At 40.7% G+C, this 22,223-nt stretch overlaps 1 protein-coding gene across 1 annotated transcript; it reads left to right on the forward strand.

The window, feature by feature from the left end:
* The first annotated feature begins 553 nt into the window (after positions 1-553).
* Positions 554-20,818, forward strand: PRKRA (protein activator of interferon induced protein kinase EIF2AK2). Its single transcript, XM_082657720.1, has 8 exons — positions 554-758; positions 1,315-1,484; positions 5,017-5,098; positions 7,705-7,783; positions 8,835-8,952; positions 10,798-10,892; positions 16,915-17,089; positions 20,160-20,818. The coding sequence occupies exons 1-8, from the start codon at positions 694-696 to the stop codon at positions 20,315-20,317; spliced, it is 942 nt and encodes a 313-aa protein (XP_082513846.1). The 5' UTR covers positions 554-693; the 3' UTR covers positions 20,318-20,818.
* The last annotated feature ends 1,405 nt before the right edge of the window (positions 20,819-22,223 follow it).

A 22,223-nucleotide genomic window follows, 5' to 3' on the forward strand; every position in this document is an offset into this window, starting at 1 on the left:
CGATGAAAGCCTAGAAGACAATGGAGCCCACGTGGGGGTGAGAGGAGTGGGTGTCCGGACGTTCCCGCGAGCACCTAAAAGCAGGACTCCAGGACAGGAGCCCACCTCAGCCCTCAGGAGCGGGTATACCGCGAGTCTCAGGCTTCGGGCCCAGGCCTAGGGAGGCTCTCCGGCAATTTTGCATTTGGAATTTTAAAATCATTTTCTTAAAGTGACGCACCGCTCCTCTTCCCCGTCCCCCGCAACCCCCTCCAAAAAAAAAAAAAAAAAAAAAGGCTGAGCTTCAGGCCTCACAGTCGCTGAAGCTTGCCCGCCCGACGACAAGCCTCTCTCTGGGCAGGGAGCGGCCTCCTTTTGAGGACACACAACTGCGGTCCCCACTAGCCGCTGGGCCGAAGGTGGCACACGGGCCGGGGCTGCGAGGGGGCGGGGCCGCCGAGGAGCTCTACCCGAGCCGGGACAGCAGGAGGCGTGACCGGGAGCCGGGACCAGCGCTACCGCACAGAAGCTCCGCCTCCGCCCCCCGCCCATCCCCTGGAGGGACGCAAGCGGGGAGGAGAAGGGGAGTTGGAGGAGGGGAGGAGGTGGCGGCGTCGGCTCTAGCTCGCTCCTCTCCGGGACCGACCGACCCGCGGAGCGAAGACGTCGCTCCACACTGCTCTTCCTCCCGCCGCAAAGCCGTCCCTTCTGGCCATGTCTCAGAGCAGGCATCGCGCCGCGGCTCCGCCGCTGGAGCGCGAGGACAGCGGGACCTTCAGGTCAGCGCCCGGGCGGTCGGGACCGAGCGGGGCAGGGCCGGGAGTGGTGGGCAATAGAGGAGGGGGCGGGGGAGCCGGCTGTCCAGCGGCATTCTGGGTAAAGCCCCTTCCTGGCGCTCGCGTCCTCGCGGCTGCTGGCGGGCGCTCGGCCCCGCCCTCTCGGCGGCGAGCGGGCCGGGGTCTACGGCCCGGCCCCGCCCCTCCTGCGGCCTCGGGAGGCTCGGGGTGGCCGGAGGTGGTTCACGGCCGCCGCCTGGGAAAGGGATTTATAGCCTTGGTCCCGGGAGGTTGCAGCACCCGAGCGTACCTCCCGATTCCCCCGCGAATCCCTCCTACCCGCATTCAAGTTGTCTCCCTAAAGACCTCCCTCACCCTGCCCGCCGCCCGCCGCAGCGGGGCCGGGAGACTGTCGCGCCTCGCCAGCTCTAGCCCTGGCCGACGGGGAGCTTCGGTGCCTCCGGCGTCACCGTTGGTGGCTGTTAAAACTAGTCTTTATTTGCTTCTGCTTCCCTCCCCGCTTTGACATGCAAAGCACAGCTTTTTCTGGTTTTTGCAGTTTGGGGAAGATGATCACAGCTAAGCCAGGGAAAACACCAATTCAGGTATTACATGAATACGGCATGAAGACCAAGAACATCCCAGTTTATGAATGTGAAAGATCCGATGTGCAAATACACGTGCCCACTTTCACCTTCAGAGTAACCGTTGGTGACATAACCTGCACAGGTCTGTATGCACAACGAACCCCGATGACCATGTGGGTTGGCGGGTCAGACTTGGTATTGCTTCTTAGTTCGGAAAAGTACCCTTTTTACCAGAGACAACGGTGAGGAGCAGGCTCTTAAAACTGATACCTTTCTCAGGTCATTGGGACTTCCCAACTTCCTGATCCTCTCCCTAATTTTCTGTTCCCCAGATACCAAGAGAAGCTCAGAAACATACCCTAGGATCCTCCTAGGGATCTTCCAATTAGGGAGAAGCAGGAAAGGCTCTTGGAGCAGCCATAGATGAATCAGTAGGTGCTGTCAAATTTCACAGGTTATAGCAGATGCCAGGAGGCATGACCCCAGAATTTTCGGAGCTGCTCCCCTCTATGTATGGACTCATTTGGCAGTTTGGGCCCATTGTACCACACTCGGTTCTGTACCCAAGCAAAATGAGGAAGGCGGAAAGCTCAACTACACTATATTGCATAGCAGCTTCTAGTTCCTGGCACTGTACAGTATTTTAATAAGATGTTATCACCTTTTTTATATATGAGGAAATAGGTCCAGAGAGATTATAAGAAACATGCCCAAGGTCACACAGCAATGAAGTTTCAAAATTAAGATTCACCTTATTATGGTCATTGAACTTGAGCAAATGATAACTGAAGTAGCCCATTTGTAAATGTAGACATTTTATTCCTTATGTATCTATTTAATGGCAAACACAAAAAATATTGAATACTAAATTTAATTTGGAAGAATGCCAAGAAAAAAATTCAGCAAGAAGGCTGAAGTTCCACCATCTGGTAATCTGAAGGCATCATTTGTTTGTGTCCCTGAAAATCTGGATTCCGCTATTTTCATTGAAGCCACTTTAAGAAAATTTTGAAGCTTTTTTGTCTATGTGGGGCAGGTGGATTGTAGCTAGATTGTAGCTAGAAGGTTCCTCATATGAACCATGGAATCAACATTTGCACTACTGCTTTAGCTGGTCTATTTTAAAACATTCAGTGAAAACTCAAAAGTAGCCTTTTTCCCTTCAGTGTGTTTTAGATCAAAGATTAACAACCTGTGGCAACTGCTTAGTCCCCCTACTCTTCTCACACTGTCCTGTCTTCCTGTGCAAGCTTATCTACCTCCGTGGCTTCAAATACTATCTAAAGGCTGATAATTCTGAAACCTCTGTCTTCAGCCCAGGTGCAGTTACAGAACAGTGTATCTGCCTGTGCTTGCTAGGCATTATTGCTTGGATGACCCAAAGACACCTCAGTCTCTCACTGTCCCAAATTGAATCCATCTTCTCTCTCAAATCCATTTCCCCTGCATTCTCCAGCTCAGTAAAGGCACCACCGTCACCCGTCTGCTTACAGTAGAAATTTGGGTTTCACCTTCTTCTCCCTCTGCCTATTGTCCAGTCTGCCCCCAAATCCTACTTCCTAAATATCTCTTGAATCTGTCTGCTTCTCTCATCTTTCTGTTGCTACCATCCGAGCCACATGGATTATAGTTGCAGCCTCATAGCTGCTCTTTTAGCTTCTATCTTGTGGTGTCCATTTTCCACACAAAAACCAGAGTGTTTTTTCTGGCATTCAAATCTGTGCATGTACTTCCTCTTTTTAAAATCCATTCAGTGGTTTTCCCATCACCCTCTGGATGAATATAAATTTCTTAACATCATTGACAACCTTACTTCTCAAAATGTGGTCGACAGCAGCATTGCTATCACCTGGGCACTTGAAAGAAGTGCAGAATATCAGGCCCCATCCAACACCTACTGTTAGTATGCATTCTAACCAAATTCCCAGGCAATTCCTAAAGTTTGATAAGCACAAATTTAGGAGACCATTCTTTGACCTCTCCTACCCTTCAGCTCTCTCGCCTTTTGCCTCAAAGTTCCTTTCCTCAAGCTCTTACTGTCCCCTACAACTTGGGGCCTGAGAACACCATGCGGTGTGTTACCTCTGAGGCTCTGCAAGTACTTTCTCCACCTACAGTGCTCTTCCTAATCCTCCAGCTCTCCTCACCTCACTAACTTGTACTGATCTTTCAGGTCCTTGTTTAGTTATCTCCTCCTTCATGAAACCTTTCTGAATCCTTACCAAGAGTAGGGGAGCTATCCCTTTTGTAGGCTACCCTACAACCTGCACTTAGGCCTGCTGTGATACTCCACATTTCAGACGTCTTTTTTTTTTCTTTTGGTACGCGAGCCTCTCACTGTTGTGGCCTCTCCCGCTGCGGAGCACAGGCTCCGGACGCGCAGGCTCAGCGGCCATGGCTCACGGGCCCAGCCGCTCCGCGGCATGTGGGATCTTCCCGGACCAGGGCACGAACCCGTGTCCCCTGCATTGGCAGGCGGACTCTCAACCACTGCGTCACCAGGGAAGCCCCCAGATGTCTTTTTATAGACAGAATCTCACACATTAGGCTGTATACTCTTTAAGGGCAGGGACCCTGCTTAGCTCTCTACTACGGTTGACCCTTGAACAACACGGTTTTGAATTACGCAGTCCACTCATACGAGAATCTTTTTCAGTAGTAAATACTACAGTACCATACAATCCATGGTTGGTTGATTCCGCAGTTACCGAGGAAGCTAGAAATGGAGGAACTAAAGATACAGAGGGCTGACTATAAATTATGGGTAGATTTTCAACAGCGCAGAGGGTCGGTGCCCCTAACTCCCACATTGGTCAAGGGTATATCCTTAATACCTATGTTAGTGGGTGAATAAGTGTGGTTTATGTGGTCTCCAACACTTGAGAGCCATGCTTGAAATTTGTTCCATGTTCCTTTTCTTTCCTCCACACAGGAGGAATGGACATCAGCATTCTGATACAACTTTGGAAAGGTTCTCAACACCTAGTTTGAAGTCAGAAGGAAAAAGACTGAATTTACAATTTACTTGTGTGGTTGCTTACTAAAATTAGGCATCAGTCTCAGTGATTAGTCAGGCCTAGTCTCTTCTGCCCCCTTAGCTACCCATGTAAGGGATACAGATTATATGGAAGACGCTTAAGGTAATCTCTCAACTTCTTCCCTATACAAACCTTCCCCCACTGTATCCAACAGGTAGTCATGACTGCTTAGCCAAGCAGAGGGGTTTAATTCAGTATAGGAGGGGTTGTTACAGTGAAAGTGTGCACATTTTGCTGACAAACGGTGTTGCTGTAAGTGGCTCCTTTAAAGGAAACTTGTTGCTATAGAAGAATTTCCTTTCTAAGAATAATGGAATAAGTTGCATTTCTTCAGAAGGTATGACATAGTCTACTTTATTACTTTATGTAATAGCATGTATAATGTATACCTGTATAACGATTTTTATACAGGTATACAAAAATACATATAATTTTTTAAATCACAGGGGTTTTTTAATGTATTAACTTCATATGGTATTTTATTTCAGTGTATAACTGTATGCAAGTGTATGTTTTTATTACCTAGTGTGTACATATATAAAATGTGTAGTGGCTTTGTTTTGTATTATGCAAACATCTATGTAAGCCTCACATTTTCACAGCATGTAAAGAGTTTTTTTTTTAACCTTAATTCAGGTGAAGGTACAAGTAAGAAGCTGGCGAAACATAGAGCTGCAGAGGCTGCCATAAACATTTTGAAAGCCAATGCAAGTATTTGGTGAGCTAAATTTCTTTGTATTCTGCAGCTCAAAAATATCATGGCTGAGGTAAGGTTAAAAGTTTGAACATGCTCACAAAAGCAACAAAGTAAACAGTTGTTAATATCTAGCTCTAAAATTCTATTTCCTTGTGAAGACCTGTCATCCACTAAAGGACAACTTTATCCGTAAGAAATTAAATCCAGCTATTAATTAGTAGATGAAGGCTCTATTAATTAGTAGATGAGCTGCAACACTAGAAAACCAGAGTGTTTCTGGCAAACATCTTACTGGATTAAGAGTTTGTTTCTACAATGAAGAAAACAAGGTGTGAGATAGAAAAAGATCAGCTAAAAGTATTCTTTTAGAAATTCGAATTTGAAAGGAGACAAAGAGATTTCCTTCTAAATGTGATGTTAATTCTTTTTTTTTAATACATTTATTTGATTGATTTATTTTTTTTTGGCTGCGTTGGGTCTTCTGTGTCTATGCATGGGCTTTCTCTAGCTGCCGAGGGCTTCTCATTGCAGTGGCTTCCCTTGTTGTGGAGTACAGGCTGCAGGCGCACAGGCTTCAGTAGTTGTGGCTCGCGGGTTGTAGAGCGCAGGCTCAGTAGTTGTGGCGCACAAGCTTAGCTGCTCCACGGCATGTGGGATCTTCCTGGACCAGGGCTCGAACCTGTGTCCCCTGCATTGGCAGGCAGATTCTTAAACACTGTGCCACCAGGGAAGCCCCTGGGATGTTAATTCTTGACAAATATTTCCAAAATAAATTTGTTATCACCTTAGGTGCTTTTGGAAGGAGCACTGGTCCTGGATCATCTCATGTATTGTAAATTGGTGTCCTTTGATTTCTAATGGGCACATCCAGGAGCACGTTTTGCCTGTAAATTCTTCCCTTTACGTGCACTCAAGTATATTTGGAGTACAATCTGGTATATCTGCTCATAGCTGAGAGCAGAGGCCCATGGGAATTTAGGATGGGTTTTTTGTTTCCTAGTCATAGAAGAACTTCTGGCTTAGGGATATATTGATATTTAGGTTCTCATGCAGTGTTCCTCCCATTTACTTAGTAATTCTAAACCTTTTAGGTAGTTTAGAACCAACCAGCAAAAGCCTTGGATCTCACAAAATGACTAGGGTCATACATTATAAATGATTTATGCTAGCTTTCTGGACATGCCAAATGGCATGGCGGGTTTTGGATTTTCCCCTTGCTGGTGACGGCCATGCCATTTCTGTGCAATCCAAAGGTCAACCCAAAGTGTTGCATATATTCATAGAAATTAGTATACAGAGTGTCCTTTCTGCACATGGGCACTTCACTTTGTCAGCAAAAAAGGCTAACAAACCTTACTATGTATTTGTGCTTCTTGACAGATAAGATGGGAATTGCTAAGCTGTAAATCAGGCTGAAAGTGGCCTAATATGATAGAGACTTTCTCACTTCTCCATCACAATTACTTGGGTAGCTTCAGTGTACAGCATTGTAAGTGAATATTTGTATCTCATCAGCTTATGTAAAGCTTGAAATTCTGGCAGGTAGAAAAGAAACTTGAGGGCTTCCCTGGTGGCACAGTGGTTGAGAGTCTGCCTGCCGATGCAGGGGACACGGGTTCGTGCCCCGGTCCGGGAGGATCCTGCATGCCATGGAGCGGCTGGGCCCGTGAGCCATGGCCGCTGAGCCTGTGCGTCTGGAGCCCGTGCTCCGCAACGGGAGAGGCCACAACAGTGAGAGGCCCGTGTACCGCAAAAAAAAGAAAAGAAACTTGAGGAAATTGAGGAAATGGCAATAACAACCTCACTGGTCATGGAAGAAATGCCTCTAGCTGCTTAGGTGGCAGTAACCTTGAAATGCAGCTTGTTCCACGTTAGGCATCCATCACCCAAGTAACTACTAAGTTCACACTACTTAGAAGAGGTTGTTCTCTTTTTCTCTAATCACAGTCCCCACATGCTCAAATCAGATTCATGCTGGCCATCAATTTTATACAGGATACATATAAATCTTAGGAAGATTATCCTAGCATAGAGCAGATAATAGATCAAACCAGGTCTTTCTTCCATAATTATCTGGATGAAAAAGCTACATTTATGATCTGTATGGTTTACATTGCCAGGCTAAACTTCCTGTTAGTCTTCCCTTTTTTTGTAGTTGTAACAATAGTGTGCTTTATTTAAATACATTTTTATTGAGCATCTATTATACTGCAAGGCTTATGAGGGCAAGTAATACATAGGCCCTACCATTAAGGATTTTATAGTCTGAACAGGGGAGAGGTGTGGTGAGGGATAGACAAATCACATGTATTTGTAAGAGTGTACAACTTATGGTAAAATAATTTGTTTAAGAAAGTGTCAAACCAAATGCTACAGTGGTTCAAAGAAGGGAGAAGTTATGTTCCACTGGGGTAAAAGAATAGGCTTCTGAGAGGAAGGGGCAATTGAGGTATACCTTGGATGATGGATAGATCAGATTCTTACAGAAGAGGTGGGCGAGAAGGGTATTCCATGTAGAAGGAAAGGCAACAGCAAAGGCATGGAAAGCTAAATTGAAAATGCTTGTCCTTTACTTAATAATTTGGGGGAGATTATTTTGTTTTATAACACTTTATAAAAATGTTTAGCTTTGCAGTTCCGGATCCCTTAATGCCTGACCCTTCCAAGCAACCAAAGAACCAGCTTAATCCTATTGGTTCATTACAGGTAAGTGGCACAGTTTTTCCATACTTAACTTTTTGTCTACTGAAAAAAATGCCATAAATTTTGATAATATCATAAGGGTTGAGAGAAGGAATTAATATTTTAAAGATGGTATAACATTTTGTGTTCCAGGTTATGATCATTAGATGTTAAAGTGCTAACTTGAAATTATTTTCCTATTTACTTATGTTTTGGATTTTCTTCCATATACAGTATCTGCCTTTGGTTTGTGGAATTCTCATTTGAGATCAGCAGGACCTCAGTGCACATGGGTAGAGTGTTTTATATTTTAAGAATATTTCTTGCCACTCTTGTGACAAATCTCTACTTCTGTTGAGACAGAAGACTTTGTAAGAACCCAAACTGAGTTACCTAACTCAAGAAAAGGGAAGTCGTTTGCTTATTTGCTTATTCTATCAAAAAAATATATTCAGCTTTGAATTTCTGTGTGCAGAATATCCTCCTTGCAGACTATCCATGTGCTCTGTTGGACAACTCCCCTCCCTATTATCCAACCAGTCCTTTGGTCTCTTTCCTCCTCTGTGAGTTTTTCTGTAGTTTTCTTCCCCTTCTTTCCTCAGCCTCATCCAAGTGTGTTTGTTTGCTGTCTGCTTCTCATCTGCTCTCGATCGAATGTAGTTAGTTAGGCAGCCATGGGTATGGAAGGTTATAGTTAGGAGGGGAGAGGCTTTAGGAACTGATGGCTGTGAGACCTGTAGCTGTCCTCTCTGATGTTCCCAGAGGCTGAACGTAGCTTGTCTTTCTGTTTGAACTCTTTGATATCAACTCACTACAGCTTAATGGAAGAGCACCATTCACTGCTTCACTACAGGAAAACTGCTTCCGTTTTGGTATTGTGGGCCTATAAGATATAAAATTCAGGAATATCTCTGGGAAATAGAGGGCCTTCTCTCATTTTTTTCATTGCAGAATATCATTATTCTTTGCAAACATATAAATAGATATGGGATCAAAATCATGAGAGAATATCATTTGTGTGATTGAGCCACTGCATAGTAAAAATTACTAATAAATCCTCATCTCGATTTTCTAGGAATTGGCTATTCATCATGGCTGGAGACTTCCTGAATATACCCTTTCCCAGGAGGGAGGACCTGCTCATAAGAGAGAATATACCACAATTTGCAGGCTAGAGTCATTCATGGAAACTGGTACTTATTCCTTTTTACCCTCATACAGTTGAAGACATTTGAAATATTTTGAGAAGATGAATGACCATAGAAATTTCTGTTGCGATTTCTTTTCAAATATTTCTATGGGGAAAAAAACTGACACTCCTGGTCTACTGTTTCTAACTTTCTGCAGTTGAATTTTTTTTTTAATTTTTTAAATTTATTATTTATTTTTGGTTGCATTGGGTTTTCGTTGTTGCGCACGGGCTTTCTCTAGTTGCGGCGAGCGGGGGCTACTCTTTGTTGCGGTGCGCAGGCTTCTCATTGTGGTGGCTTCTCATTGCAGAGCACGGGCTCTAGGCGCTCGGGCTTCAGTAGTTGTGGCACACGGGCTCAGTAGTTGTGGCACGCGGGCTCAGTAGTTGTGGCTTGCGGGCTCTAGAGCACAGGCTCAGTAGTTGTGGCGCACAGGCTTAGTTGCTCCACGGCATGTGGGATTTTCCTGGACCAGGGATCAAACCCATGTCCCCTGCATTGGCAGGCAGATTCTTAACCACTGCACCACCAGGGAAGTCTTCTGCAGTTGAATTTAAGTATAAATGTTTGGCTTAAGAATACTTTACTTCTTAATTTGATATTTTTTAAAATTATGAGTTGGTAATGGAGAAACAAATAAATAATTGACTCTTTAAACAGTCTTCATTGATATAATAGGGAGTTAAAAATCATTTTGGAGAAAAAAGCAGTAGTAAATCTCTTGGAGTTTCAATAGCTATTCTAGAAGACAGGAGGACAAGAAGATTACATTTGAAAACAAGATGTTTAATAAGAGGCCGATGGCAAAAAATTGCAGTGGGATAAAAATAAAGTAGAAATTAACCTTTTAAATTACAACAGCTTTACGTTGTAAAGGCCACAGACTATGAGAAAAAAGTCACTTAATAAAGTACTCCTGAGGATTCCTATTTTAACTTCTCTAGCATGTTTTTGTTAAGTGGCTTGAAATGGAATTTTACCTTGGTTAGATATTAGTCTTAAGTAATAAGCAGCTGTTTGCCCTTGAGAGGTAGTGTGGGCCAGTGCAGAAAGCCCTAGGCCAGAAGCAGGAACCTCAGCTTCCTGTTCTTGATGCAGTCCTTGATTTGCAAGGTTAGGTAAATTGCTTAACCTCCCTGCCTGGCTCTCAGTTTTTAAATCTGTAAACATGGAAATAGAAGATATTGATAGTGTCTTTCAACTCTAGCCTCTCCTATGCCCTTCTTATTCATGTTAAAAAAGAAATTCCACATAGTTATCAGTGTATAGGAGATTATAAGCAAGAAATTGAGAGATAGCAGTTGTAATTCGAATGTACCTTGGTAAATTTGAATATTTAGTCAGAATTAAACCAAATATGGTTCATTAAAGCTAGACATAGGGAGATACATCTGTTAAAGAAAAAGTATAACTACTAAAGATAAACTGTTAAAGAAACGTCTTCAAAAATGTAACCATTAACAGTTGTATGAAGCACAACAAGTAAAGATGTCACGTCTGTAGAAGAATAGTACACGGGCTTCCCTGGTGGCGCAGTGGTTGGGAGTCCGCCTGCCGATGCAGGGGGGCGCGGGTTCCTGCCCCGGTCCAGGAGGATCCCGCGTGCTGCGGAGCGGCTGGGCCCGTGGGCCATGGTCGCTGGGCCTGCGCGTCCGGAGCCTGTGCTCCGCAACGGGAGAGGCCACAACAGTGAGAGGCCCGCGTACCGGAAAAAAAAAAAAAAAAAAAGAATAGTATACAAAAACCATGAGATTGTCCTCTGACCAAACACAGTACGTTAAACATTTGGTCATTCTCTATGGACGCTAGCTTATTTTCTAAACCTACTATTTCTTTTTCTTTATTTAGGAAAGGGGGCATCAAAGAAACAAGCCAAGAGAAATGCTGCTGAGAAATTTCTTGCCAAATTCAGTAATATCTCTCCAGAGAACCACATTTCTTTGGTGAGTAATGATCGGAGGTCTACAGTGTTAATGTGATTAAACATCTGTTGCTGTAGGAAACTTCTCTAGATTTCTTTTTGTATAGATACTTCAGAGTTGCAGTTTTAAACAAATCCCTTAACTGCTGAGTAATACACTACCCCAATTTTAGCTGCTTGCAGTATGTGAGCCAGGATCACAGGCGTGGCCAGGTAAGAGAGTTTGGGAGGCACAGTCAAATTCAGAATAATATGATGGTATCTAAAGATGGTAAGTCACTAGTGCCACTTTTGCCTTCAGATTGACAATTCACTCCCATCTCTTGGTTCATCCACTCATTTATCCACTCAGCAAACATTTAGGGAACTCATTATTTGCCAAGCTTGATGCCAGGTACTGGCATTTGGTGAATGAGATAGTCTCTGGCCCTAAGGAGTTTGTAGCCAGCCTACTGAAAGAGAAAAGAACCCTACAGACTGGTCCTTCCAGAGGCGTCTTGGGAACGTAGGAGAAGGATCCAACTAAGACGGGGTTTTAGGAAGACTTCTTGGAGGAAGTAATAGCTGAGCTGAGACCTATAGGATGACAACAGGAAAAAAGAATTCCAGAGAGAAGAAAGACCACATACAAAGACCCAGGAGTGAAACACTATGTGATCTAGGACCGCAGAGTAATTTGGGATGGCTGGAGCATATTCATAGATTTGGAGGGAGGGAGTCTCAAACAATGAGGCCGGAAAGGAAAAGAGGGATTGAATCTTGCAGGAGCTACTATGTTAAGGAGATTGAACTTTATCCTGAGGGTAGTGCAAAGTCATTAAATAAATTTAATATGTAAAGGATAAGATCTAATTTATACATTAGAAGGGAAATCACTGGCTGCATTATGGTGAGTGAATGAATATTAGAGTCAAAGAAAGAGACCTGCTACAATGCTGTTTTAGAAAAGCAGATGAGAAATGATGGTGGCCTAGACTAAGGTAGTGGCAGTTGAAATGATCGATTTAAAAATTATTTAGAAAACTGAAGTGAATGGGGCATGGTAACTGATTACATGTAGGGAGTAAGGAAAAAGAAAGAAATAAACATTTTTAGCTTGGCAACAGAGTAGATGGTGGTACCATTCAATAATATGGGGAACACAGAAGATGAGTAGGATTTGAGGGGGAGCAGATAATGAGCTAAGCATAGGATATATTGAATTTGAAATGTTTGTGGAGTAGCTAAGTGAAAATGTTGAGTAGGCAGCTGGTATTCAGACAGAGAACTTAAGAGATCGGGCTACACATAATATATTAATTGAGATTCTGATATTTGTATATAGGTATGTATGGTGGTCCATTATCTGAGAGTAGGATGTTAGGTAGGAAATGAAAAGTGAAGACTATAGGAGTGTCCTAAGCTTCTGATAAAAGAAAAAAAGGGCTCATTCTATAGGGAAAAAAGACTATATCTGAATAAGTAATAGAGTTTTGGTTTTGCTTTTTTAATAGAAAAATATAAAACACTGCATTCACTTCTTTTAAAACTGGATTAGAGATGAAACCATAATCACAAAACACAGGTTTGTAGGTGAATTCTGTTAAATCATCAAGGAAGAGATAATCTTCCATGCTATTTAAACTCTTCCAGTTAATATATATAACAAAGGGGAAGCTTCTAAATTTATTTTCCAAAACTAACATAACACTAATATCTGACAATAGCAAATCCCAATGGCAAAAATTATGGATTAATCTCCCTTATGGTGAAACACCTTAATATTCAGTAGAACATTAAAAGAATAATATACCATAGACAAGTAGGGTTTATTTTAGGACTGTAAGAGTGTTTCAGTGTTGGTAAATCTATTACTATAACTAATCACATTAATGGGTTAAAGGAGAAAAACATTATCCTCTCAATAGATGCCAAAAAATTTTGACAGTCATTACTGATAAACTCTTGTAAAATATCCCTATTGTGATTTAAAATATATACCTCAGTGCTCGCTTCGGCAGCACAGAAACAAAAATTGGAACGATAAAGAGAAGATTAGCATGGCCCCTGTGCAAGAATGACATGCAAATTCATGAATCGTCCCATATTTTTATAGCCAGGACGTGGAAGCAACCTAAGTGTCCATTGACAGATGAATGGATAAAGAAGACGTGGCACATATATACAATGGAATATTACTCAGCCATAAAAAGAAATGAAATTGAGTTATTTGTAGTGAGGTGGATGGACCTAGAGACTGTCATACAGAGTGAAGTAAGTCAGAAAGAGAAAAACAAATACCATATGCTAACACATATATATGGAATCTTAAAAAAACTAAATGTTTCTGATGAACCTAGGGGCAGGACAGGAATAAAAACGCAGACATAGAGAATGGACTTGAGTACACAGGGAGTGGGAAGGGTAAGCTGGGACAAAGTGAAAGAGTAGCACTGACATATATACACTACCAAATGTAAAATAGCTAGTGGGAAGCAGCTGCATAGCACGGGGAGATCAGCTCGGTGCTTCGTGACCACCTAGAGGGGCAGGATAGGGAGGGTGGGAGGGAGATGCAAGAGGGAGGGGATATGGGGATATATGTATACATATAGCTGCTTCACTTTGTTATACAGGAGAAACTAACACAACACTGTAAAGCAATTATACTCCAATAAAGATGTTAAAAATAAATAAATAAAATAAAATATATACCTCAGGAAAAAAATCAAAATCATGGGTACATGTTTACATGTCTTATCCATTCCCATTAATTTCAGAAATAAGGCAAAGATGCCCACAGATACTTTTTTTCTTTTGGGTCACACCATGCAGCTCTTGGGATCTTAGTTCCCCAACCAGGGTTTGAACCCAGGCCCTCAGCAGTGAAAGTGCTGAGTCCTCACCACTTCCCAGGACTGCCTGGGAATTCCTGATACCCTTTTTTTTAAACATTGTTCTACAAGTATCAACCAGCATAATCAGAAAACAAGAGGTTGGAAATAAGAGGAGATAGAAACGATCATTAACTATAAATAATATAATTGTATCCCTATAAAGCCCTAGAGAAAAACTACCAGATATAATAAGAGAATTCATCAAGGTAGCTGATCATAAAATTAATATACAGAATCAATAGCGTTCTCATATTATTTCTGTTACAAAGGTAACCACCAGAATAATTAAAAATAGAAAGGTGAAAATTATTGCTTCTGGAAAGAGGACTTGAAGGTAGGGAGGAGGATTGTTGCTTTTATAATTCTGTACTATTTAATTTTTTTGTTGTATGTGTGTATTACTTTTAATAATAAAATGTATGAAGCTTGATAACATTGATCATTTTATAGCAAAATAGAAACTCTGTCCTGAAAAAGCATACTAGAAAAAATTAATAGCTTCCCTATTTATCAATATTACAAAATGGAATATAGAGGATCCTATTCTCAATAGTAGAAAAGAGGATAATATGACAGGGAATAAACTTAGAAAGAAATGTGCAGGACTCATATGAGAAAAACTTTAAAACTCTAGTGAGGGATTTAACAGAAATTGAATAAATGTAAAGCTATGTATTTTTGATAGAAAGACTCAATACTGTAAATATATGAAAATGTAATATAGTCTTAGTCAAAATCTACCAGAATTCATTTTGGATCTTGATACAACTTTACTGAGTTTATCTGGAAAAATAAACTCAAGAATAGCCAAGAAAACTGAAAAGGAAGAGTACGGGAGGTGGAGTTATACCCTACCAGAAAATGAAACATACTATAAAACTATAGTAGTTAAAACAGCTTTTGTATCGCAATAGACAGAGGATAGGTATAGATGCCAATCCATATAGGAAGATAGTATATGACAACAGTGAGATTTCACATCAGTGGGTGAGAGGATGAATGGTATAGAAATAACTTACAGCCACATTGTGGGGGGAGGTGAGGGGTGGCGGAATACACATGCACACAGGTGTATGATATATTTAGGTTGCTACCTTATTCCTTACATTAAAATAAATTTCAAATGGATCAAAGATTTAAACGTAAGAATTGGAACTGTATGAGAAAACATGGAAGAGCTTTCCTCTTAAAATTCTTAGCATGGAAAAGCCTTTTTAAGCATAACTTAAAACATAGAAGCTGTAAAGTAAGATTCACAAATTTAACTACATAAACCTACACTGCACAGCAAAATGTCTGTAAATAAAACTAATAAAAACAAAGTAAGAAGAAACTGTTTTGAACACATGAGTAGGAAGGGACTGTTTTCAATACCAAACATAAAGCTTACACATCAATAAAAAAGGCAACCCAGTAGAAGAAATACAAATGGTGGGGAAAAAAATGTTCAACTTTATTCATGCATGTTAAACAAGATACTATTTTCACCTTTAGTTTGACAAAACCTACAAAGTTTGACAATACCTGGTATTGGCTAGGGTGTGAGAAAACAAACACCCTCCAAGACACTTGATGGAAGTATAAATTGGCTCATAAATCAGTTTGGAAGTATTAATATTTATCAAAATTAAAAGCATACATGTTCTTTGACTCAGCAGTTCTACTTCTAGAAATTATTCTGTCGAGAAAGTCATCCAAGTGCAAAAGAGTTTCATTGTAACACTGTTAGTGAAAGAAACCAGAAGCAACCTAAAACCTACAGTTGGAGACTGGTAAGGTAACTGTAGTGCATGTATGTGCAGTGCAGTGATATGAGAAAACTTAACAGATGAGAAAACTTAACAGTATCAGGTGTAGAAGAGTAAGCTATCATTTTTGTTTAAAAAGATTATACGTGTGTCTGCTTAAACGTGCATAGAATGCGTACGGAAGTATACTGAAGAGTTGTTTAATAGCAAGTATCTCTGGGGAGTGGAGCAGAAGTCTGGGGAAGGGGCAGCAAGGAAAAGAGACTGTTCTTTGTATGTATTTGTTCTTGTTACAGGTATCCTTTTACTATATGGATGACCTATGATTTTTTTAAAAACAGCATTTTTTAAAGTTCCAGTCAAGGAATGTAAAATTCTACTTAGTAAATTTTGCAAATTATGCAAAAATTACCCAATTCTTTATCATGGCCATCCCTATGATCTTTTGAAAATCCCTTAACCTCTGTCAAGCTCATTGATAAATAAGACCAAAGGACAGGTTGCCGTACTTACTTCAGAGAGTAGTTTTTTGTGGTTTTTCTAATGGCATATTATATGAAAGCAATTTAAAAACCATAAACTAACATGGAACTGCAAAGTATTCTAAGAACAGAAGTGAAAAAGTAAAGATAGAGGGGAAAATAAAGAAAAGAGGAAAAGGAGAAAAGAAAACAAAAAAACAAACTCAATTGGGTTCTGGGATAAGTCTGATAAGAATTTTTTGACATCATGCCATTCATTTGAACGTCTTGTTCTCAAACTTGCACATTTCACCTTGTCTACAGTTTCTTTGTTTTCTGCTTTACAGCTGTCAGTTACAGAGACTGGTATTTAATACAAGAAGCCATAAAGATATGAAAATTCCTTTATATTTTAATTTGTAAATTGCTCCATTAGGCAGACTCGATTACAGTTGACCCTTGAACAACACAGGTTTTAACTGCTCAGGTCCACTTATATGCAGATTTGTTTCCATAGTAAATACTACACTCCACGGTTGGTTGATTCTGTGGATGCAGAACTGTGGATACAGAGGGCCGACTATAAGTTATACATGGACTTTTGACTGTGAGGAGTGTCGGCTGCCTCAACCCCCATGTTGTTCAAGGGTCAGCTGTATCGCAGATTTGTTTATCGTGCTCTTAAATATGTTCTACATCTTAACGTGACCATCAGAAATTTTGACTGAGACCTTTATACTATACAAAAGTATTTTTAAATACTTCCAGTATATTATTGCACATTCTTTTTTCTTTAACATTGTGGTGTTTGTTAAATGTGTGTGCTTGTTAGTGCTATCTAGTTTAAATCGGGAAGTTTAAACATGCTTTATATAGTATTAAATGTGAGTGCTTAATTAATACTTATAATAGCGTCGGAACCCAGTCCAAGAGTCTTAACTTTCGTCTCTGTTTTTCAGACAAATGTGGTAGGACATTCTTTAGGTTGTACTTGGCATTCCTTGAGGAATTCTCCTGGTGAAAAGATCAACTTACTGAAAAGAAGCCTCCTCAGTATTCCAAATACAGATTACATCCAGCTGCTTAGTGAAATTGCAAAGGAACAAGGTTTTAATATAACATATTTGGATATAGGTATGATTTTTTTCTTTAGCTTATGCTAAAACCTGTTTATTTTTTTAAATGTTTGAGGAACAAAACCTCTATTATAATTTTTTTCATTGATTGGGGATTCTGACTATATATAATTACTAGAACAGTAACATATATCATTGGTATGTCCCATTCTTATAAACAATAAAAATAGAGGTAACATCTATACGGTTATAATAATAAAAACAATAATATCTAAGAGTTATAGAGTTACTATGTGCCAGATACTGTTCTAAGGACATAACATATTTCAACCCACAGAATCCTCAAACTGTGAAGTAGATTCTATTATTCTTATATATGTGAGGAAAGTAAGACAAAGAAAGGTTGAGAAACTTGCCTGAGATAACATAGCTGCTAGTCAGCGGTAGAGCCAGATTAGAAGAGTCCCTGCTGATATAATATCTATCAAACCAGCCCTGATGGGCAGCGTGACAAATAAAAAGGCACCCACATTTCTAGAACAAGTACCAAGTTTGTGGGGGTCAGGCCAGACGTCTTCTCTCCACTTTATCACTGTGTACCACTTCTGGGAGATAAATGGGGACAATTTATAGTTTTATCTCATCTCAGCTATGAACTGCTATATTTTTTCTAGCTCATAATCACTCAGATAGACAAATGCAGACAGATTGGAAAGCAATCAGTGTGGATTTTCTTTTAATGCAGTTTATAACTGGCTAATTTGTTTGTATGTGTGTGTTCTTGTGTGTTTTTGGTGTCTTGATTTAACATCAGTATAGTATGTGAAGAATTTGATACCCCTTATTCTAGCCTTAGTGACCTGGGGGGACCTAGCTTGTCAGAGCTACTAGCACTGAGAAAGTAGGGTGTTTAGGGACTGAAAGAACTTCTAATTTTCTCTACTACTTTGGGATTGAATGATGGGTCAGGTATAGTGCCTCAATATACTGAGAATTATGCAGAACCTGGGGAATAATGCAGAAAGATGATCAGAAAACGTAGCTGATTGAGAGACCATTCATTCAAAAAATATTTCTTAAGTATCTACACATTGTTGGGTGTTTGAGACACAGATGAATAAGCCATGTCATGAATATGACTATGGAAGGTTTTGAATCTGGGAAAAGAAGGAAACTTGAGATGGTTTTTTAGATTACAAATTAATGATGACTTTGAAATGCTCCTTAGCAATTTTAAGAACTAAATAGTTCTTGTAAACGTAGAACAGCAGTTTAAAAACCACAGTCAGTTAATTTGACTAACTTCTATGCAATTACTTTCAAAAGAACCTCAGTGTTCTCCAAAGAAGATCTACAAATGGCCAAGAAGCACGTGAGAATGTGCTCACTATCATTAGTCATCAGGGACATGCACATCAAAACAACAGTGAGGTACCAGTTCACACCCAGTAAGACGGCTATGATGAATAAAATAGAAAATAACCAATGCTGGTAAAGATATAGAGAAATTATAGCCCTCATATGTTACATAGTGAACACGTAAAATAGTTTAGCTGCTGTGGAAAATTTGAGGAGTTTTGTTGCTCCTCAAATGAATTACCATATGACTTAGTAACTCTACTGCTAAGTATGTACCCAAAAGAATTGAAAGCTGGTATTCCAACAGATACCTGTACACACATGTTCATAGCAGTACTATTCACAATAGCCAAGAGGTAGAAACAGCCCAACGTCCATTGACAGATGAATGAATAAACCAATTGTGGTATATACATGCCATGAAATATTATTCAGCCACAAAAAAGAATGAAGTTCTGATATATGCTACAACATGGATAAACCTCAAAAATAATTATACTAAGTGAAAGACAGACAAAAAAAGTCACATATGATTCCATTTCCATGAACTATCCAGAAGAGGTTAATCCACAGATTGGTAGTTGCCGGGGGCTGGGCGGTATAGGTGGGGATAGTGTTTTCCCTTGGGGTGATGAAATGGTGAGAATGTTCTGGAACTGGATAGAGGTGGTGGTTGCACAACATTGTGAATGTACTAAATGGCACTGAATAGTTCACTTTAAAATGGTTAATTTTATGTTACGTGACTTCTACCTCAATTTAAAAATGAACCTAAGGCTTCCGTGGTGGCGCAGTGGTTGAGAGTCTGCCTGCCGATGCAGGGGACACGGGTTCGTGCCCTGGTCCGCGAAGATCCCACATGCCGTGGAGCGGCTGGGCCCGTGAGCCGTGGCCGCTGAGCCTGCACGTCCGGAGCCTGTGCTCCGCAACGGGAGAGGCCACAACAGTGAGAGGCCCGCGTACCGCAAAAAAAAAGAACCTAGATGCTAGAACTAGAAAGCCTCTTCACACATTAAATAATCCCATTGTGTCTGGATATTTTATACTATATTGATTCTAGCTGAAATAACATTTAATCATGACAATTTCAAACAACTCACCTGTTTCTACTCCTTTCCCTGTCTCAATAAACCATCTTTAGTAAGAGTGATTCATCAGATGTTAAGACCGTTTGTTTTCAGGGCTTCAGTGTTGTTTTAAAACATCCTAAACAAATATACAAAATGGAATTAAACTCTCTGCACAGACTTAATAACCAAAGAACATGACATCACAAAGGAGGTTTTGCCCTGAACCGTGTATTTCCTGGTTCAGTGTCTAGTGAAAATAACTGTAGACTTCAGAGTGGAAAATACAGTGTCTCCAGTCCTCTAGCAAATGTTTTTTTTTCCCTTTTAAAAAAGTTGCTGTGGTTCAGTAATTTGCAAACACTGTTAAACTAACCACATTAAAATTGCCTTGGGAGCTCTTTGAAAATGCAGGAATCTGGCCACTCCAACCCCTAACCCTGCGTTTCTGATAGAGCAGGCTGGAGTGAGGCCCAGGCACCTGGATTTCTTTAAAGTTCCTCCAGATGATTATGAAGCACAGCTGTGTTTGAGAACCACTGTAGCTGGGCAGTTTGTACAAGAATGACAAAGATGATAAGTGGAGTAGTATACCGTGGATGCTTAGGGAGAAAGACGGTAATAACAATTGTATTGTTTTTACAAAGGATCTGCTTTCTATGCACGTGGCATTAATCATCACGTTTGAATGTGTCATTGCAGAAGAACTGAGTGCCAATGGACAGTATCAATGTCTCGCTGAATTGTCCACCAGTCCCATCACAGTCTGTCATGGCTCGGGGATCTCCTGCGGCAGTGCACAGAGTGACGCAGCTCACAATGCTCTGCAGTATTTAAAGATAATAGCAGAAAGAAAGTAAACTTGGAACAACTTAGAAAACCCTTCAGTAGCACATAAGAAGGTCCCCTTTCTCCCCTTCCCAAGTAAGACATTTGCTATAATGTTTGAGTTTGTGTGTTGGTTCTAAATCTCTTCATAGATTCCATGAACACTCCAGATTTAATTATCTCCTGGTAGTTGTTATTAAGATGTTTTTAATGGCTTCGACTTTGTATTGGTATATTGTATTTATAAACTTTGTACCATAGGCAGAGTGTAGCACCCATTTTACAATGCCATGTACATAGAAGGAAAAAACTGCATGATTGTTGTTGTTGAGGAGGAGGAGGATAAAATAAAACTGCTAGCAACAGTCTTTCCTACTGGTGCTTAACCTCTTCTTTGTGCAAGGCTTTGTAAAGGGATTTCGAAGGAAGCCCCTTAGAATTAGTGTTGAGGAACGCACTAACAGGTTTTAATTGAATGTGATTGTTAAATTTCAGGGAACGTGATTGGTCTGCTGTGTATTTGAATCCATGTAATAAAGAGCTGTTGTTATAATGGGTTCTGTTCATTTCATTAAAGTGCTACTGACTCGACTGTGGCCCTGTTCTTTTTAGCCATTCTTGTAACATTACAATGTGGATACTGTGTTATTTACATATCTCTAGTTTATTTCTTAGAGTCAAAGGTAAAAAAAAAAAAAAAAAACCCAAATTTACAAATGTATATGTGATGAATCACTTCCATATTTTCTCTGCGCATATGCAGTGTTGTCTTATGCTTTGACATATAACCATTCATAGATGAATAATAGTTGAAAAAGCATTAGAATTACTGAAACAAAACTTTCCAGTGCACTCAATTCAGTTACAAGAATGTTTCAAACAAAATAGTGAGTGCTTCAACGGTTAGGGAATAAGTCTCATGAGCAAATTTTAATTTTGCCTTTTATGTTTTCATGTCATCTCATAACACCTCAAGTCTGCCATCTGTCAGCGCCACCTGTAGATCAGGGAATACCTCAGAGAGGAAGAGAGCGCTCAGTGATAAAGGTAGATGTTGACAACCTCAAGTGTCAGTCTAGCAGGAAGTATGTAACAAATGTTTTTCTGTCTGGAAAAAAGAGGATAACCTGAGTGCAATCCTTTGAGAAGAATAAACCTACATGATAAAGGGAAACCAGTGTGTGTAACTTGTTTAAAGCTGTAAAGAGCATTTAACTTAGTTTCACGTTATAAGCCATGTGTACATCAATTAAATCAAGATTTCAGTTATTTTGGGGGTGAGGTTAAGGAACACACAAAGACTGGAAACAAAGTTTAGGCATAAAGTGGAGCATTAAGATTGGATTAACCTTGGGTGTTTATGAATGCTCTGGAATATAGACAGGACACAATGAACTCACGTTAGAGACGACATCAGACCCTTCTGCACAGTAAAATGCCCACCGTGAAGAGGATAAGTTGGGGGGAGGTTTCATAAGGTGTTGGAAGAAGAAGATGAGGTCCAACAGGGGGAAAAGGCAATGTACTTGGGTTCTAAGCAGTTCAAATGTATTGAAAAAATGATGAGATCTGAGTATAAGGTACCCGGAAGCCATGCTCTTCCTTCTGCCTATGCTTTCTCTACTTCGGGCTATGGAGGAAGCATGTGTTCTTAAAAATACTGTTCAGGGCTTACCTGGTGGCGCAGTGGTTGAGAGTCCGCCTGCCGATTCAGGGGACACGGGTTTGTGCCCCGGTCCGGGAAGATCCCACATGCTGCAAAGAGGCTGGGCCCGTGAGCCATGGCCGCTGAGCCTGTGCAACGGGAGAGGCCACAACGGTGAGAGGCCCGCGTACCGCAAAAAAAAAAAGAAAAAGAAAATACTGTTCAAATGCCACCTCTGTCAGACTGCCCAGATGTGCTAGGGAGTTACCTGTACCATCAGGTGTTCTTTAACA

This window comes from Grampus griseus (assembly GCF_964374135.1).
Source record: "Grampus griseus genome assembly, chromosome: 7".
In the NCBI taxonomy this organism is placed as follows: Eukaryota; Metazoa; Chordata; class Mammalia; order Artiodactyla; family Delphinidae; genus Grampus; species Grampus griseus.

Excerpts from the sequence above, each read along its gene's own strand:
- PRKRA (XM_082657720.1), top strand. The coding sequence starts at position 694 with ATGTCTCAGAGCAGGCATCGCGCCGCGGCTCCGCCGCTGGAGCGCGAG. Across the intron at positions 759-1,314 it reads GAGGACAGCGGGACCTTCAG|TTTGGGGAAGATGATCACAG; the intron begins GTCAGCGCCCGG and ends TGGTTTTTGCAG. Across the intron at positions 7,784-8,834 it reads ATCCTATTGGTTCATTACAG|GAATTGGCTATTCATCATGG; the intron begins GTAAGTGGCACA and ends TCGATTTTCTAG.